Source organism: Centruroides sculpturatus, unplaced genomic scaffold, assembly GCF_000671375.1.
Source record: "Centruroides sculpturatus isolate CEXI.00-Female unplaced genomic scaffold, Cexi_2.0 scaffold338, whole genome shotgun sequence".
Lineage (NCBI taxonomy): Eukaryota > Metazoa > Arthropoda > Arachnida > Scorpiones > Buthidae > Centruroides > Centruroides sculpturatus.
In genome coordinates this window covers 520331-536549 of record NW_019384628.1, presented here as the reverse complement: position 1 = coordinate 536549, position 16219 = coordinate 520331, and the positions used below count along the sequence as shown (strand labels likewise).

The 16219-nt window shown below is 28.1% G+C and overlaps 2 protein-coding genes and 1 long non-coding RNA gene across 3 annotated transcripts; 1 reads left to right on the top strand and 2 right to left on the bottom strand.

The window, feature by feature from the left end:
- The first annotated feature begins 1252 nt into the window (after positions 1 to 1252).
- Positions 1253 to 1662, top strand: LOC111625680. Its single transcript, XR_002756765.1, has 3 exons — positions 1253 to 1304; positions 1375 to 1452; positions 1527 to 1662. It is a non-coding gene; the product is annotated as an uncharacterized LOC111625680 (long non-coding RNA).
- Positions 1663 to 4844: 3182 nt separating this feature from the next.
- Positions 4845 to 5918, bottom strand: LOC111625685. Its single transcript, XM_023368897.1, has 6 exons — positions 5828 to 5918; positions 5627 to 5682; positions 5446 to 5544; positions 5293 to 5370; positions 5060 to 5216; positions 4845 to 4980 (listed from the first exon to the last, which is right to left on the bottom strand). The coding sequence occupies exons 1-6, from the start codon at positions 5916 to 5918 to the stop codon at positions 4955 to 4957; spliced, it is 507 nt and encodes a 168-aa protein (XP_023224665.1). The 3' UTR covers positions 4845 to 4954.
- Positions 5919 to 12853: 6935 nt separating this feature from the next.
- LOC111625684 lies at positions 12854 to 15460 on the bottom strand. The gene is made up of 11 exons (XM_023368896.1): positions 15370 to 15460; positions 15169 to 15224; positions 14988 to 15086; positions 14835 to 14912; positions 14623 to 14758; positions 13837 to 13887; positions 13636 to 13691; positions 13455 to 13553; positions 13302 to 13379; positions 13069 to 13225; positions 12854 to 12989 (listed from the first exon to the last, which is right to left on the bottom strand). The coding sequence occupies exons 1-11, from the start codon at positions 15458 to 15460 to the stop codon at positions 12964 to 12966; spliced, it is 927 nt and encodes a 308-aa protein (XP_023224664.1). The 3' UTR covers positions 12854 to 12963.
- Between the last annotated feature and the right edge of the window lie 759 nt (positions 15461 to 16219).

Below are 16219 nucleotides of genomic sequence, written 5' to 3'. Positions count from 1 at the left end.
TGCGATATTACTTTACCCGGAAGTTATATATAACAAAAGGAGAGTACTGCGATCGGTCAAAAAGTCACCTCAAGATTTTTACATTTTTTGAATTGAAGAGACCTTGAAACATCAAGAAACGCGAAAAAATTTGGCAGTTTTTCTGTATGTATGTGGGAGGCACGATTTTTTTCCATCCAATTTGATGCTTAATAACTCATATATCTTTTGTCGAAAATTTCTGAAATTTTGCAGGGTGATTTGCTGTTAAATTTTGATAATTAAAAGTCTAGGAGATGGAAAGATAGAGGAGGGTCATTTGTCATATCTTTAGTTGTATCGGACTTAACGAAGATTTTACTCGTTATTAGCATATATATCTATGTTTCATTTCTACGTTTTAAATTAAGCTTTTTGCTATTTTATAATAATTAATAATATAAAATGTTTTTCAAAAATAAAGTATCATAACTGATGGCGCAACACCCAATTTTAAATTTTTTGCAGAGAAAGTTACGTACTCGTTGCTGGAATTTTGTGATTGCATGAAAGATTTTTCTGACAAATGAGATAATGAAAACGAAATTATGAAATGCATTATTTTATTTAAAAACTGAAGGTTATATATTTAATGCTATAAATTAATTAACTTTTACATTGACTAATACGAAAATAGGTTACTATCGTTGCATGATTATAAATGACATCAAACTGTAGACGAAACTGCTTCCCACATCGATTATGGAACTATATATATATATTCCAGTAAATTTATATGCTATCAATCGTCAACAATCGGAAACTGCGAAAGAAAATGAAGTTTGTATTCATCGTATTGGCTCTTTTTGTATTAGCAAAAGAGGGAAGAAGTCTCGATGCATTCGACATTGTCGATAAATATTGTAGTAAGTTCAATTTTTACACTTTTTAAAAATCATATAACATTGAAAACTCATATGTTGCATACATTTTCAATATTAAAGTTAAACGTGTAACATATTTATAAATGTGTAATTTGCTAATATTTATAAGTGTCACAGCATGCAAAATATATTAATAACTACAGTTTTAATTTCATGCAGCTACAAAAGACCAAGATGCTGTCAAGAAATGTATGACAGAAAATGGAAAGTCAAAGGTAAACGTTCTAATGAAATTCGAAAAAATAGATATTTCTTTATGTACTATTCACAAATTGGAAATAATTAAATTATATATACTTATAGTTATTCAGTCATTTTGAAAGTTGTGCCAGACCTCTGCGAAGACATGTCAGTAATAGCAAAGAAACGTCCAAATTTATCTGCAAAGAAGCAAACGAAAAGGTATTTTAATTGTCATATACATAGGATGATATAACATGTAATTTCCAATTATAATTAAAAATATTCTTAGGAGGATTTCATGTTTCGGTGCTGTCTGGCATACAAACTGAAAAAGGCTCGAGATTTCTCTCTTCCTCGAATTTTTGAGGTATGTAACCATGAATCTAACATATTTCCTCTCTAATGTTAATGAAAAACTTATAATTCTGAAAAAAATTGCAGTCGTGTGTGAATAGAGTTCAATCTGAAGTCACATCTCAACCTATAATGCAGCAACAGGGTTATATATCTCAACCTTATGAACAACAATTCGGTTATTTATCTCAGTCAACGAATCAACAAGGACTCATAACCCAACCAAACAACGATGGTTAGTTTTAAAAAATTGAATAAAATATAATACATTTAAGAAGAGTTTTTCTTATTCGAATTTTTATTTTTCAGATATTCCATATTCAGGACTGTATTGAAAATGCGTGTGTCGACTGTTGTCATCTATCTATTTATTTATATTTGTACATGTACGAAATAGTAATAAAATTTTTATAACTCGACGAGTGAGATTCATTTTATAGTTAAAATTAATGAAATACAGTAAAATCTTGAAATTCGGAGATTTTAAAATACCAAACTCCTGTGAAATTGCAGTGTGTTCTCCCTGCGTGAAATAGCTACTATAACGATGCACTGTGGAGAATTCTTAATCGGTAAAAGCTAGGAAAACAAATCACTGTACACTAAAATTTGCTAACTCTAATTTTGTCATTTTATAATAGTTAAAAACATAAAATGTTTTTAAAATGAAATATTATAGCAAAATTTTGTCACCAAAATTTTAAATGTTGCCGGGGAAAGTAAAGCAACTCGTTGCTGGATTTTTTCTCGATTCAAAACAGAAAAATTAATTAAGTTGTTCATTAAAACAATTTGATTTTATATTACATCTGCTATCACCTTCAAAACCCGAAATCGATTTTTATATATTTTTTTAAGTTTTCGAAATGAAACAATTATGTTTCTTAACCTATAACCTCAGGTTTTTAAGCGATTTAGTTGTTTCCATAGTACAGTCGGTCTTGAGTGTCCATAAGATTTGACAATATTTTATTGTTTTGTGAATTTCTGTGAATTTCGGAAAATGTATACACGTCAGTAATAGCAAAGAAACGTCCAAATTTATCTGCAAAGAAGCAAACGAAAAGGTATTTTAATTATCCTTCCACAAATAGGTAAAAATCTTAAGATTATCAGTTATACGCAAGCATTCAAAAGATTTAAAAAGCTTAACTTGGAAATTGACGATCATAGAATTGATAAAGATGATTTGGAAGATATTGAAATTGCCGTACCGAAATTATTGAAATGCCAGCGTTGGAAGACGCTAGCATTTCAATTATTGACTGCTGCATTGTGCGGAATGAGGAAGAAAATTTTGAATGTTGACTATTTTCTATTAATTTCTTTTTGTAAAATTCTTTCCGCTTTATTGTACTAAGAGACAGAGCTGTCATAACAGCGTTATGGATCCTGGAACAGCAATGGGCTAGTAGCGCAATGGGATTCCAACCTATAAATATTGATAAAATTATGCATATTTTTATTGGTTTTCCCACGAAAACTCAGTGTTTAAACATTAGAAAATGTGCTGTACAGAAAAGATTAATCAACTTAATACACTTATAACACGAACCCCGAAAGACAAAAATTTCAACATATAAATGATACTCGTTTGGGAAAAAATACAGACGGAAATGATACATTACGAGATCAATTAATCACACAAACATTTGCGAAATTCTTTGTAGATAACTGCTTTATGACTGTCTTGAAGTATATAGTCTTCTGTCATATATGAGTGAAAGCCAGTACAAATGCTACTGCCCAACTGTGCTGCAAATCGAATTTCTTTTACAAGTTTGTCTGGAAAGCAAAGGTTCTCCTGCACAGTTGGTCACTATCATGCACACGAATAATTTGAAATTGCACTGAGTGTAATTTCAAAATTGGGAGGCACGTTGATTGGGAAACACAAAATTGTGATTTTAAGTTGTACGACATATTCTTTTTGTACAATGAAAATAGTCTCATAACTTTTATTAACTAAATTAGCGTGTGGCCCCTGTGCTCTGGATGCCTAAAGATATTAAATATCATTAGTTTTTTCTAAACTATTCTTGTATAAATAAAAACATATAAGCTGTAATCATTGTTTATTTTTCTAACTGTATAATGAATGAAATGATTGTTAGAAAATGTTCTTACAACACATGAATCCATCTTTATTGTCTTCGATATGTATTATTTGTTTAATAATCAGCATGAAAAAATTATTGAAAAAATTGTTTGATTACTAAATTTTTAATTGAAAAATTTCAAGTGAGTTATATCAATTATTAATTTTCTTTATGTATTCTCAGTGTTATATTCCCATAGGAGTGGCGTGGTGCACTTATTCTAATTTAAAAAAAAAAAAAAAAACAGCAAATCTTAAACGTGTAACATATTCATTGCTTATTTAAAATTTAAATAAATTAATTATGTAAATAAAACTAATTTGTACATAATATATATAGGAACAGTGTGTATTATCATTTATTTGTATAATCTTGCTGTTATTGAAACGATAATAATAATATTAAAAAAATCTAGCAACGAGTTACATAACTTTTCCGGCTGTTATGAGATTTTGTTACGAAAAGCTTTTTATATTGCGCATTAAATTAATTACGTGAACAGGGATGAATTTTATTAAAAAATTGTAAATGCTAACAGCGAGTAAAATCGTCATTAATTAATCCGACCCCACTCGATATATGACACATGACCTCATCTGTCCCCTCGACCTTTAACCACCAAAATTTGACAGCATTAATGCATCTTATACACAACCTATCGTGCCAAATTTCGTTTGTTAACCCATTAATGCTAAAATATTGATTTTATTGTGAGTTATAAAACTTTATATTATTTCTTTGTCAAACAATTTAACATTGGGGTGAAGGATCTCGATTGAACCGTTCTCCATTATATAGTTCTTTCACTTCAGAGAGATCAAACCCAACTGATCTGTTCAATTCAATGGATATAAATCGGCAGGACCCGAGTTATATTCAGTCTGATAATATAAATGAAGATAATAAAATATATTTCGATTTATATTAAAAATAATTGACAATATTAATCGATAAATTCAAAACCGGACACTTATTTCAGAGTTGGCCCAAGTTTAATTGTATCAAAAGACAATTTTTTAAATAAATTCTATTAATGATTTATATTCCTGTATATGCCATTGTTGCTGTTTGATGACCCATATAAAGTACAATATATCCCTATTACGATTGTTCACTTTATTCCCTAATTGAAATAAGCCTTGTATTTACTCTGTGTTAATTAAATTAATGTTAAATTTAACATAAAATGTGTAATTTTTTAATTAGATAACTTAAACAAATATCTTTTAAAATAAGAAAAGATTAAATGTTTTATATTAAATATAAAAGTTAGTGAAAAAATTATAAATTAAAAATGAAAATTTGCATGAAACTTAAAATTTCAAACTTTATTAAGGCTCATTGTAAAGAAGATAATTTACAATATCGAAAAAATAAAAATAATTTAAATAAATTAAGTTCTTTTTATCAGTTTTCTTAATACAGTCCTAAATATGGAATATCTATAAAAAAAAGAAAATCGTCATAAGAAAGATTTATCAAAAATTATATGACATTTAAAAGAATAATTTAAAAACTGACCATCATCGGTGCCTCCAACCTGTGCATTCGGTTGATATACAGATCCTTGTTGAGCTGGCGACAAATAACCAAGTTGTTGCCCATATGGTACATAACCCTGTTGCTGCATTATAGGTTGAGACGAGACTTCAGATTGAACTCCTCTATTCACACACGACTGAAATAAATTTACAATTATAATTAAAATTACAATTATTCGAAAACAGAGAAAAATTACATTTATGATTACATACCTGAAAGATTCTAGGAAGAGAAGAATCTCTGTCCTTTTTTAATTTGTATGCCAGACAGCATCGAATTAAGAAATCCTCCTAAGATATATAGATTAATTGTAATTAGTAGAGATAAATAAACACACAAAAATATAACTAACAATATTAAAATACCTTTTCGTTTACTTCTTTGCAGATAAATTTTGATGTTTCTTTACTATTTCTCATGTGTCTTCGAAGAGGTCTGGCGCAGCTTTCGAAATAAGTAAACAGCTAAAAGTATAAATAATTTAATTATTTTCAATTTTTTAATCATAAAAATATCTGCTTTTTTACACTTTATTTCAGTTTTTACCTTTGACTTTCCATTTTCTGCCATACACTTTTTTAAAGCGTCTTGGTCTTTTGTAGCTACACACGAAAATGTTCAAATTATTAGGAATTTTAATTATGACTTTAAACATGTATATGATAATAACACTCTTATTTATAAAAGCTTAAAATACTGTAAATATATATTTAATTTAAATATATAAGAACTTTAAAGAGATCTTACCACAATACTTATCCAGAATGTCGAATGCATCGAGACTTCTTCCTTCTTTTGCTAATACAAAAAGAGCCAATACAATGAGTAGAAACTTCATTTTCTTTCGTAGTTTACGATTGACAACAGATAAAATTATCGGAATTTATATAGATCTAAAGTTGATGTGGAAAGCAATTTCGCCCACTCTCTGATGCCCACTCTCTCATATTGATGCAACATTAGCAACCTACTTTTAAGTTAGTCGTTATGTAAATTAATTTATCTTTGATACGCAACTAATAACTTTTTTAAAAGGTTAAAAAAACTAAAAATTTCAATAATTACTTAGCAAATACTTTATAACAGAACGAGTATTATGACGACAACTTTTTGTTTGGAGTTCTAAAACTGTGCCAATTTACTATCTTTTAATTCCTATAAACAATACAAGAAACGCAATAAAAATTTTATTTATTCTTTAATAATCTTATTTAAATTATATATAAAAACATTGCTTTATTTAAGACTAGTTTAATTTAAATAATTTAAGGAATTTCCTTTTCTTTTTTTAACTTTTTCCTTCTATTTTCTATATAGCACTTGACCCGATTTACTTGATCTATTTAATTAAATTTGTATTAATTTCCGTATTTGTCTCTTAAATTGAAGGCTGCCCGAAATTTTCGTGTGTTAACGGGACATGCTTTATTTTGAAATTTAAGAGTTATGTAAAATTTTTTAATCTAAGTACTCGTTTCATTTATTTATATCAATAGAAAATTATATCATTGAATATAATTAATATTTTCTTACACGAACGTAATTACACAATAAAATGTTTTATCACTCTGCAATGATGCTCGTTCCAATCTTTAATGTTTGAATGTTGGACTGATTTTTAAAAAAATTGTATCACACATGCACTTGTGTCCCTCTCGAGAATTGATTTATTTATTTATATTTTTTTTTGTAATAATAATTTTATAAAACAAGTATTTTGTCAATTTGTTTTAATAGTTATGTTACCGCTAAAGCTCGGAAACTCGTTAATCTGCAGATTACCTAGCTAATCTGCAGATTAACTAGCGTGATTCGTTAAAGTTGCTAAAATTGTTATATTTCTCAAATTACCTAGGTAATGTGAGAAATAGCACTCCGTAAAGTAAAAATAAGATCTTTGCTGAAACAACAGCAACGTTTCTGTACGCTTAAATTAACATAATGTTCTTTATTTTATTTTCGATATCTAAAGAATTAAGTTAATACAATCAAGCAATCGACAAATTAGTTGATAGAATCAATCATCAACCAATTAAAAAACATACAAAAAATCAAACGATTTAAAATATTAATACAATTAGGGAAATTATTATATAGATAACCACCTATGGAATTTCGGGACTTTGAGTATCTATCTGAACTGAGGGGACCGAGACGACTTCAACGATACCCTACTTTTGGACCGGAGACGAAAAATAATAAAGTTATCATACTTTTTCTGGTGATCGCATGATATAATTGTGCAGTTAATGTTACCTATGGTGAGTAAAATGGCGGCTCGTCTCTGATTCCAGCAAACAGAAGAAAGGAAACAGTGGGGACGCACGTTCTGTCCTAACCTAACCTATTTTAATAAATTACCATAATTATTACCAACCAAATTATTAGAATAGGTTAGGTTAGGTTTGAACGTGCGTCCCCACTGTTTCCTTTCTTCTCTTTGCTGGAATCAGAGACGAGCCGCCATTTTACCCACCATAGGTAACATTATCCAATTGTGCAGTCTAAAGATTGGTGACACTTTGAATTTCATAGCAATTGGTTTCTGCGACAAGCACACCTATTTGTGGTACATTTATTTGTGGCAAAGATCTTATTTTCACTTTACCGAGTGCCTAGTAGGTAATGTGCGGATTACCTAGATACTCTGCACATTATCTAGGTAATTTGAGAAATGGAACAATTTTAGCAACTTTAACGGATCACGCTAGTTAATCTGCAGATTAGCTAGGTAATCTGCAGATTAACGAGTTTCGAGCTTTAGCGGTAACAGTTACATTAACTGTAATCCGCATAACAACGAGATGGTCCCTCTAACTCTTCTTTAAACTAAATGCAGGCAGTGTCCTGTGTATTATTTGTGGAAGACATTATGTTTTAGAGTAAAGTTTGTTTTTGTTATTTTTTAAATATGTATTTATTGTTTAGGCCTGTTCTTACAATGATTATAGATGAAGATAAGGTAAGGATAAATAAAACTTTTTAATGACTATGATTTTAGCGAATCAACTGATTGGTTATTTGAACAAAGTTGTGAATCCTTTAGACAAAAACCCTTCAGTTTGGATAGAGGAAGGAAGAAGAATCATTTATTCAAGACCGCAAAGCAGAAGAACACTAAAATTTAGTCTTTTATGTAAAAGACTGATAAGAAACTGATAAACTGAATTACCTTTCTTTAGGATATTATAATCAGCTTTTATATTATTTACTTAATATTTGAGTTTATATTTAATCTTGTCATTAGCCCACTTGCAATTCTCAAAATTTTAATTTAAATCCTAAATCTAGAAATGTCCTCGAGAGCCGCGATATGATTTTCAATAGAAAATTTGAATAAATGTCGAAAGAAAGGTATTTAATTATAATAATTTAATTAGAGAAAATCAACTTGAAATTTGTAATTTTATTTAATTATCTGATTTGAGTACATTTGGAAAAAAGCCCACTAATGGCCAAGTGGATAAAACCACTGAACAGTCCTGGATTCGTACCCCATTACGGGATGGCCATGTGGAGTTTTTCAGGTTTTGCAACACTTAAATCTAAATAGAGGTCAGTTTCCCATATTCGCATATTGTCCAGAAGAAAATGCCTCCCCTAGACAATATACGAATAAAATCAAACCATTTGGTAAAAAAGAAAAGAAACAAGAAAGTGAGTACAGATTATAGAGAAGAAAATGGTGAAAATATAATATATATTAAACAAGAATTTTATTTAAAAGAAGCAACAAGAAGTGAAAAAATATTTCATAACTTTTCTGTTATCATTTCAAATCTTCATGAACATGTAAAGCACTTTATTAACAATCCTACTTATAATCCAAATATTTGTAAAACTAAAAATACTTTAAAAGTTTACGGTATATGAGTTAAAAAGACATTTAAATATAATTTTTAAAGTTTCTAGAATTAATTTTAAGAAAAATCGATAAAAATCGATAAAAAATATTCTATGTTTTAATTGCTATCTCAGAATTTATTAATAAAAATTTCAATTTTACGTCTAAGTACTTAAAAATATTCTGGAAATAATGAATATATGGATTTAGTTTATTTTTAACTTCTGTTGACCAATTTCCATAGTGACTTAATGTTTACACACGTCTGCCTTCATGCAGACGTATCGAAATTGAAGGTTAATGCAATGAAGTCCTTACATTTGCCATTTTCCACAAATATGATTAATATGCGTGAGTTCCTCTTCAAATATATCATTAGTCCAATTATCTAAATCGCTTTAGAAGCCAGAGAAGATCAAATAAATTATAGTTTTGCGTTAATCGATTTATTGTTATTAGACATGAATTTCATGCCAGTGTGGGTTACTAATTGTTTAGTAAGAGTATAAGTACGTTTTATGCTGAGTTTTCGCATAATTAAAACAAAATTTCTGTGGATACAAACCAAATGAGGATAAGCATGGAAGAATTTTCAAGATTACGAATGGATATTTAGTATTTTAATATTTGTTTTACACAAGTAAGATTGATACTTGTAACGTTGTAATTAATTTTATTAAGTTAATACGTTCTGAAGAGGACAGAAAAGCTGTAAATATATATACCTAACTTCTCTAACTGAAAAAAAACCTCTCGAGTTGGTGTGACTTTCTAAACAAGAGAGCTAATACATCAAGTTTTAAAAGCATAAGAAAAAAGAAGTTTTGTTTAACTTTATTCTCTTCAATTATGCAAGATACAGGCAATAAATCAAATCCTACAGAAACTTGTATGGGATATCAATTCTTTCCTGTAGCAGTTACCACAAGAGTATTTGGCATCGATGTTTTTTTACCATGCGTTTGCTTCAAAAATAAAGAAAATGAGACAATTTCACCTTTTTTATTCAAAATCTATAGAAGTTTTATTGAAATATATCTGTGGTTTATGGTTATTTTCTTCATCGTACAAATTGTCAATCCTGAGTTTTATTGCGTGCGAGTTATTTGCATATACAAAGATTATTCGCGTCCCGCTTCGTGTGCTTTATTAATCGTGGCTTTATATTTTGCCATGCAATTCAGCATTCTTAGAAGAAAGTCCATAAAATTGCATTTTATGATCAGTAGTTATGAGGGAGAATGGAAATTAGTAAAAGATATGCAAATGTATATATTCGCATGCTTCGTCTTTCTGTTCTTCATGTTATTAGTACTAAGTATAATGCCGGATATTGTATTTTATTCAATGATAAAGAATTTAAATGGGAGTGATTTAGAGGCTTTTTCATGCTCTCTGATCCATACGATATATTTTTTATACGCTGGAGGTCAAACAATTTCCGTTCTCTTCTTGTGTCTTTTGGCATTTACTTTTGTTGCAAAAAGATCATTGAATCTCTCCAGTGATCTATATCAATTATCGCAAAAAATAGAAAATTTGGAAGAACAATTAAAACTTGTGTTAGAAAAACACATGGAATTAAGAGAAATGTTTCTTACTTTTAATGATACATTTAATATCCTAATTTGTATTATTTATTTTCATTATCTATATGCTACTTGTTTCTTCACTTATGGTGCAATATTCGTTAACATGGATCTTGAATTACGGATAATGATAGGAATTATAGCTTTCGCTTTAGCCATTGGAATTATAATCGTGTCTTGGGCATTATCTGTGATGAACTCCATGGTGAGAATTTTATTTATAATATTTTATCTGAATTTTGAAAATAAAAAATATGGTGGCCCAAAAGTCAGTTAGCCGAGATGTATTTTTATTATAAGAACGATTAAAACTAGTTATTCTACAGCGATTTTTAACTTTTTAAAAATAATTTTAAAACATATCACGGTTAACTAAGTTTTAGGCCACCTTTATATCATAAATAATCTTAAATGTAAATATTAAGCAACGCCTCTTCTATGTGACTTACAGAATTGTGTTTGTTCTCAAAATTTGATCGATCGATTTTGATTAAACTTTGCCATTTAAAAAAATTTTGAATCTTAAAAGATTTATAATAAGGTTTTTTATCACGTCGATAAATATNATCAACACAAACATTTGCGAAATTTCTTTGTAGATAACTGCTTTATGACTGTCTTGAAGTATATAGTCTTCTGTCATACATGAGTGAAAGCCAGTACAAATGCTACTGCCCAACTGTGCTGCAAATCGAATTTCTTTTACAAGTTTGTCTGGAAAGCAAAGGTTCTCCTGCACAGTTGGTCACTATCATGCACACGAATAATTTGAAATTGCACTGAGTGTAATTTCAAAATTGGGAGGCACGTTGATTGGGAAACACAAAATTGTGATTTTAAGTTGTACGACATATTCTTTTTGTACAATGAAAAGAGTCTCATAACTTTTATTAACTAAATTAGCGTGTGGCCCCTGTGCTCTGGATGCCTAAAGATATTAAATATCATTAGTTTTTTTCTAAACTATTCTTGTATAAATAAAAACATATAAGCTGTAATCATTGTTTATTTTTCTAACTGTATAATGAATGAAATGATTGTTAGAAAATGTTCTTACAACACATGAATCCATCTTTATTGTCTTCGATATGTATTATTTGTTTAATAATCAGCATGAAAAAATTATTGAAAAAATTGTTTGATTACTAAATTTTTAATTGAAAAATTTCAAGTGAGTTATATCAATTATTAATTTTCTTTATGTATTCTCAGTGTTATATTCCCATAGGAGTGGCGTGGTGCACTTATTCTAATTTAAAAAAAAAAAAAAAAACAGCAAATCTTAAACGTGTAACATATTCATTGCTTATTTAAAATTTAAATAAATTAATTATGTAAATAAAACTAATTTGTACATAATATATATAGGAACAGTGTGTATTATCATTTATTTGTATAATCTTGCTGTTATTGAAACGATAATAATAATATTAAAAAAATCTAGCAACGAGTTACATAACTTTTCCGGCTGTTATGAGATTTTGTTACGAAAAGCTTTTTATATTGCGCATTAAATTAATTACGTGAACAGGGATGAATTTTATTAAAAAATTGTAAATGCTAACAGCGAGTAAAATCGTCATTAATTAATCCGACCCCACTCGATATATGACACATGACCTCATCTGTCCCCTCGACCTTTAACCACCAAAATTTGACAGCATTAATGCATCTTATACACAACCTATCGTGCCAAATTTCGTTTGTTAACCCATTAATGCTAAAATATTGATTTTATTGTGAGTTATAAAACTTTATATTATTTCTTTGTCAAACAATTTAACATTGGGGTGAAGGATCTCGATTGAACCGTTCTCCATTATATAGTTCTTTCACTTCAGAGAGATCAAACCCAACAGGTTCTGATCTGTTCAATTCAATGGATATAAATCGGCAGGACCCGAGTTATATTCAGTCTGATAATATAAATGAAGATAATAAAATATATTTCGATTTATATTAAAAATAATTGACAATATTAATCGATAAATTCAAAACCGGACACTTATTTCAGAGTTGGCCCAAGTTTAATTGTATCAAAAGACAATTTTTTAAATAAATTCTATTAATGATTTATATTCCTGTATATGCCATTGTTGCTGTTTGATGACCATATAAAGTACAATATATCCCTATTACGATTGTTCACTTTATTCCCTAATTGAAATAAGCCTTGTATTTACTCCGTGTTAATTAAATTAATGTTAAATTTAACATAAAATGTGTAATTTTTTAATTAGATAACTTAAACAAATATATTTTAAAATAAGAAAAGATTAAATGTTTTATATTAAATATAAAAGTTAGTGAAAAAATTATAAATTAAAAATGAAAATTTGCATGAAACTTAAAATTTCAAACTTTATTAAGGCTCATTGTAAAGAAGATAATTTACAATATCGAAAAAATAAAAATAATTTAAATAAATTAAGTTCTTTTTATCAGTTTTCTTAATACAGTCCTAAATATGGAATATCTATAAAAAAAAGAAAATCGTCATAAGAAAGATTTATCAAAAATTATATGACATTTAAAAGAATAATTTAAAAACTGACCATCATCGGTGCCTCCAACCTGTGCATTCGGTTGATATACAGATCCTTGTTGAGCTGGCGACAAATAACCAAGTTGTTGCCCATATGGTACATAACCCTGTTGCTGCATTATAGGTTGAGACGAGACTTCAGATTGAACTCCTCTATTCACACACGACTGAAATAAATTTACAATTATAATTAAAATTACAATTATTCGAAAACAGAGAAAAATTACATTTATGATTACATACCTGAAAGATTCTAGGAAGAGAAGAATCTCTGTCCTTTTTTAATTTGTATGCCAGACAGCATCGAATTAAGAAATCCTCCTAAGATATATAGATTAATTGTAATTAGTAGAGATAAATAAACACACAAAAATATAACTAACAATATTAAAATACCTTTTCGTTTACTTCTTTGCAGATAAATTTTGATGTTTCTTTACTATTTCTCATGTGTCTTCGAAGAGGTCTGGCGCAGCTTTCGAAATAAGTAAACAGCTAAAAGTATAAATAATTTAATTATTTTCAATTTTTTAATCATAAAAATATCTGCTTTTTTACACTTTATTTCAGTTTTTACCTTTGACTTTCCATTTTCTGCCATACACTTTTTTAAAGCGTCTTGGTCTTTTGTAGCTACACACGAAAATGTTCAAATTATTAGGAATTTTAATTATGACTTTAAACATGTATATGATAATAACACTCTTATTTATAAAAGCTTAAAATACTGTAAATATATATTTAATTTAAATATATAAGAACTTTAAAGAGATCTTACCACAATACTTATCCAGAATGTCGAATGCATCGAGACTTCTTCCTTCTTTTGCTAATACAAAAAGAGCCAATACAATGAGTAGAAACTTCATTTTCTTTCGTAGTTTACGATTGACAACAGATAAAATTATCGGAATTTATATAGATCTAAAGTTGATGTGGAAAGCAATTTCGCCCACTCTCTGATGCCCACTCTCTCATATTGATGCAACATTAGCAACCTACTTTTAAGTTAGTCGTTATGTAAATTAATTTATCTTTGATACGCAACTAATAACTTTTTTAAAAGGTTAAAAAAACTAAAAATTTCAATAATTACTTAGCAAATACTTTATAACAGAACGAGTATTATGACGACAACTTTTTGTTTGGAGTTCTAAAACTGTGCCAATTTACTATCTTTTAATTCCTATAAACAATACAAGAAACGCAATAAAAATTTTATTTATTCTTTAATAATCTTATTTAAATTATATATAAAAACATTGCTTTATTTAAGACTAGTTTAATTTAAATAATTTAAGGAATTTCCTTTTCTTTTTTTAACTTCTTCCTTCTATTTTCTATATAGCACTTGACCCGATTTACTTGATCTATTTAATTAAATTTGTATTAATTTCCGTATTTGTCTCTTAAATTGAAGGCTGCCCGAAATTTTCGTGTGTTAACGGGACATGCTTTATTTTGAAATTTAAGAGTTATGTAAAATTTTTTAATCTAAGTACTCGTTTCATTTATTTATATCAATAGAAAATTATATCATTGAATATAATTAATATTTTCTTACGTGCATTCGGTTGATATACAGATCCTTGTTGAGCTGGCGACAAATAACCAAGTTGTTGCCCATATGGTACATAACCCTGTTGCTGCATTATAGGTTGAGACGAGACTTCAGATTGAACTCCTCTATTCACACACGACTGAAATAAATTTACAATTATAATTAAAATTACAATTATTCGAAAACAGAGAAAAATTACATTTATGATTACATACCTGAAAGATTCTAGGAAGAGAAGAATCTCTGTCCTTTTTTAATTTGTATGCCAGACAGCATCGAATTAAGAAATCCTCCTAAGATATATAGATTAATTGTAATTAGTAGAGATAAATAAACACACAAAAATATAACTAACAATATTAAAATACCTTTTCGTTTACTTCTTTGCAGATAAATTTTGATGTTTCTTTACTATTTCTCATGTGTCTTCGAAGAGGTCTGGCGCAGCTTTCGAAATAAGTAAACAGCTAAAAGTATAAATAATTTAATTATTTTCAATTTTTTAATCATAAAAATATCTGCTTTTTTACACTTTATTTCAGTTTTTACCTTTGACTTTCCATTTTCTGCCATACACTTTTTTAAAGCGTCTTGGTCTTTTGTAGCTACACACGAAAATGTTCAAATTATTAGGAATTTTAATTATGACTTTAAACATGTATATGATAATAACACTCTTATTTATAAAAGCTTAAAATACTGTAAATATATATTTAATTTAAATATATAAGAACTTTAAAGAGATCTTACCACAATACTTATCCAGAATGTCGAATGCATCGAGACTTCTTCCTTCTTTTGCTAATACAAAAAGAGCCAATACAATGAGTAGAAACTTCATTTTCTTTCGTAGTTTACGATTGACAACAGATAAAATTATCGGAATTTATATAGATCTAAAGTTGATGTGGAAAGCAATTTCGCCCACTCTCTGATGCCCACTCTCTCATATTGATGCAACATTAGCAACCTACTTTTAAGTTAGTCGTTATGTAAATTAATTTATCTTTGATACGCAACTAATAACTTTTTTAAAAGGTTAAAAAAACTAAAAATTTCAATAATTACTTAGCAAATACTTTATAACAGAACGAGTATTATGACGACAACTTTTTGTTTGGAGTTCTAAAACTGTGCCAATTTACTATCTTTTAATTCCTATAAACAATACAAGAAACGCAATAAAAATTTTATTTATTCTTTAATAATCTTATTTAAATTATATATAAAAACATTGCTTTATTTAAGACTAGTTTAATTTAAATAATTTAAGGAATTTCCTTTTCTTTTTTTAACTTCTTCCTTCTATTTTCTATATAGCACTTGACCCGATTTACTTGATCTATTTAATTAAATTTGTATTAATTTCCGTATTTGTCTCTTAAATTGAAGGCTGCCCGAAATTTTCGTGTGTTAACGGGACATGCTTTATTTTGAAATTTAAGAGTTATGTAAAATTTTTTAATCTAAGTACTCGTTTCATTTATTTATATCAATAGAAAATTATATCATTGAATATAATTAATATTTTCTTACGTGCATTCGGTTGATATACAGATCCTTGTTGAGCTGGCGACAAATAACCAAGTTGTTGCCCATA

Bases quoted from the DNA above. Each gene is read 5' to 3' on its own strand.
- LOC111625685 (XM_023368897.1), bottom strand. From the start codon at position 5,918: ATGAAGTTTCTACTCATTGTATTGGCTCTTTTTGTATTAGCAAAAGAA. The intron at 5,371-5,445 runs GTATTTTAATAT...TATATATCTTAG, and splicing joins GCAAAGAAGTAAACGAAAAG to GAGGATTTCTTAATTCGATG. The intron at 4,981-5,059 runs GTCAGTTTTTAA...TTTTTTTTATAG, and splicing joins GGTTGGAGGCACCGATGATG to ATATTCCATATTTAGGACTG.
- LOC111625684 (XM_023368896.1), bottom strand. From the start codon at position 15,460: ATGAAGTTTCTACTCATTGTATTGGCTCTTTTTGTATTAGCAAAAGAA. The intron at 15,225-15,369 runs GTAAGATCTCTT...TTTCGTGTGTAG, and splicing joins CATTCTGGATAAGTATTGTG to CTACAAAAGACCAAGACGCT. The intron at 13,554-13,635 runs GTAAAAACTGAA...TTATACTTTTAG, and splicing joins CAGAAAATGGAAAGTCAAAG to CTGTTTACTTATTTCGAAAG.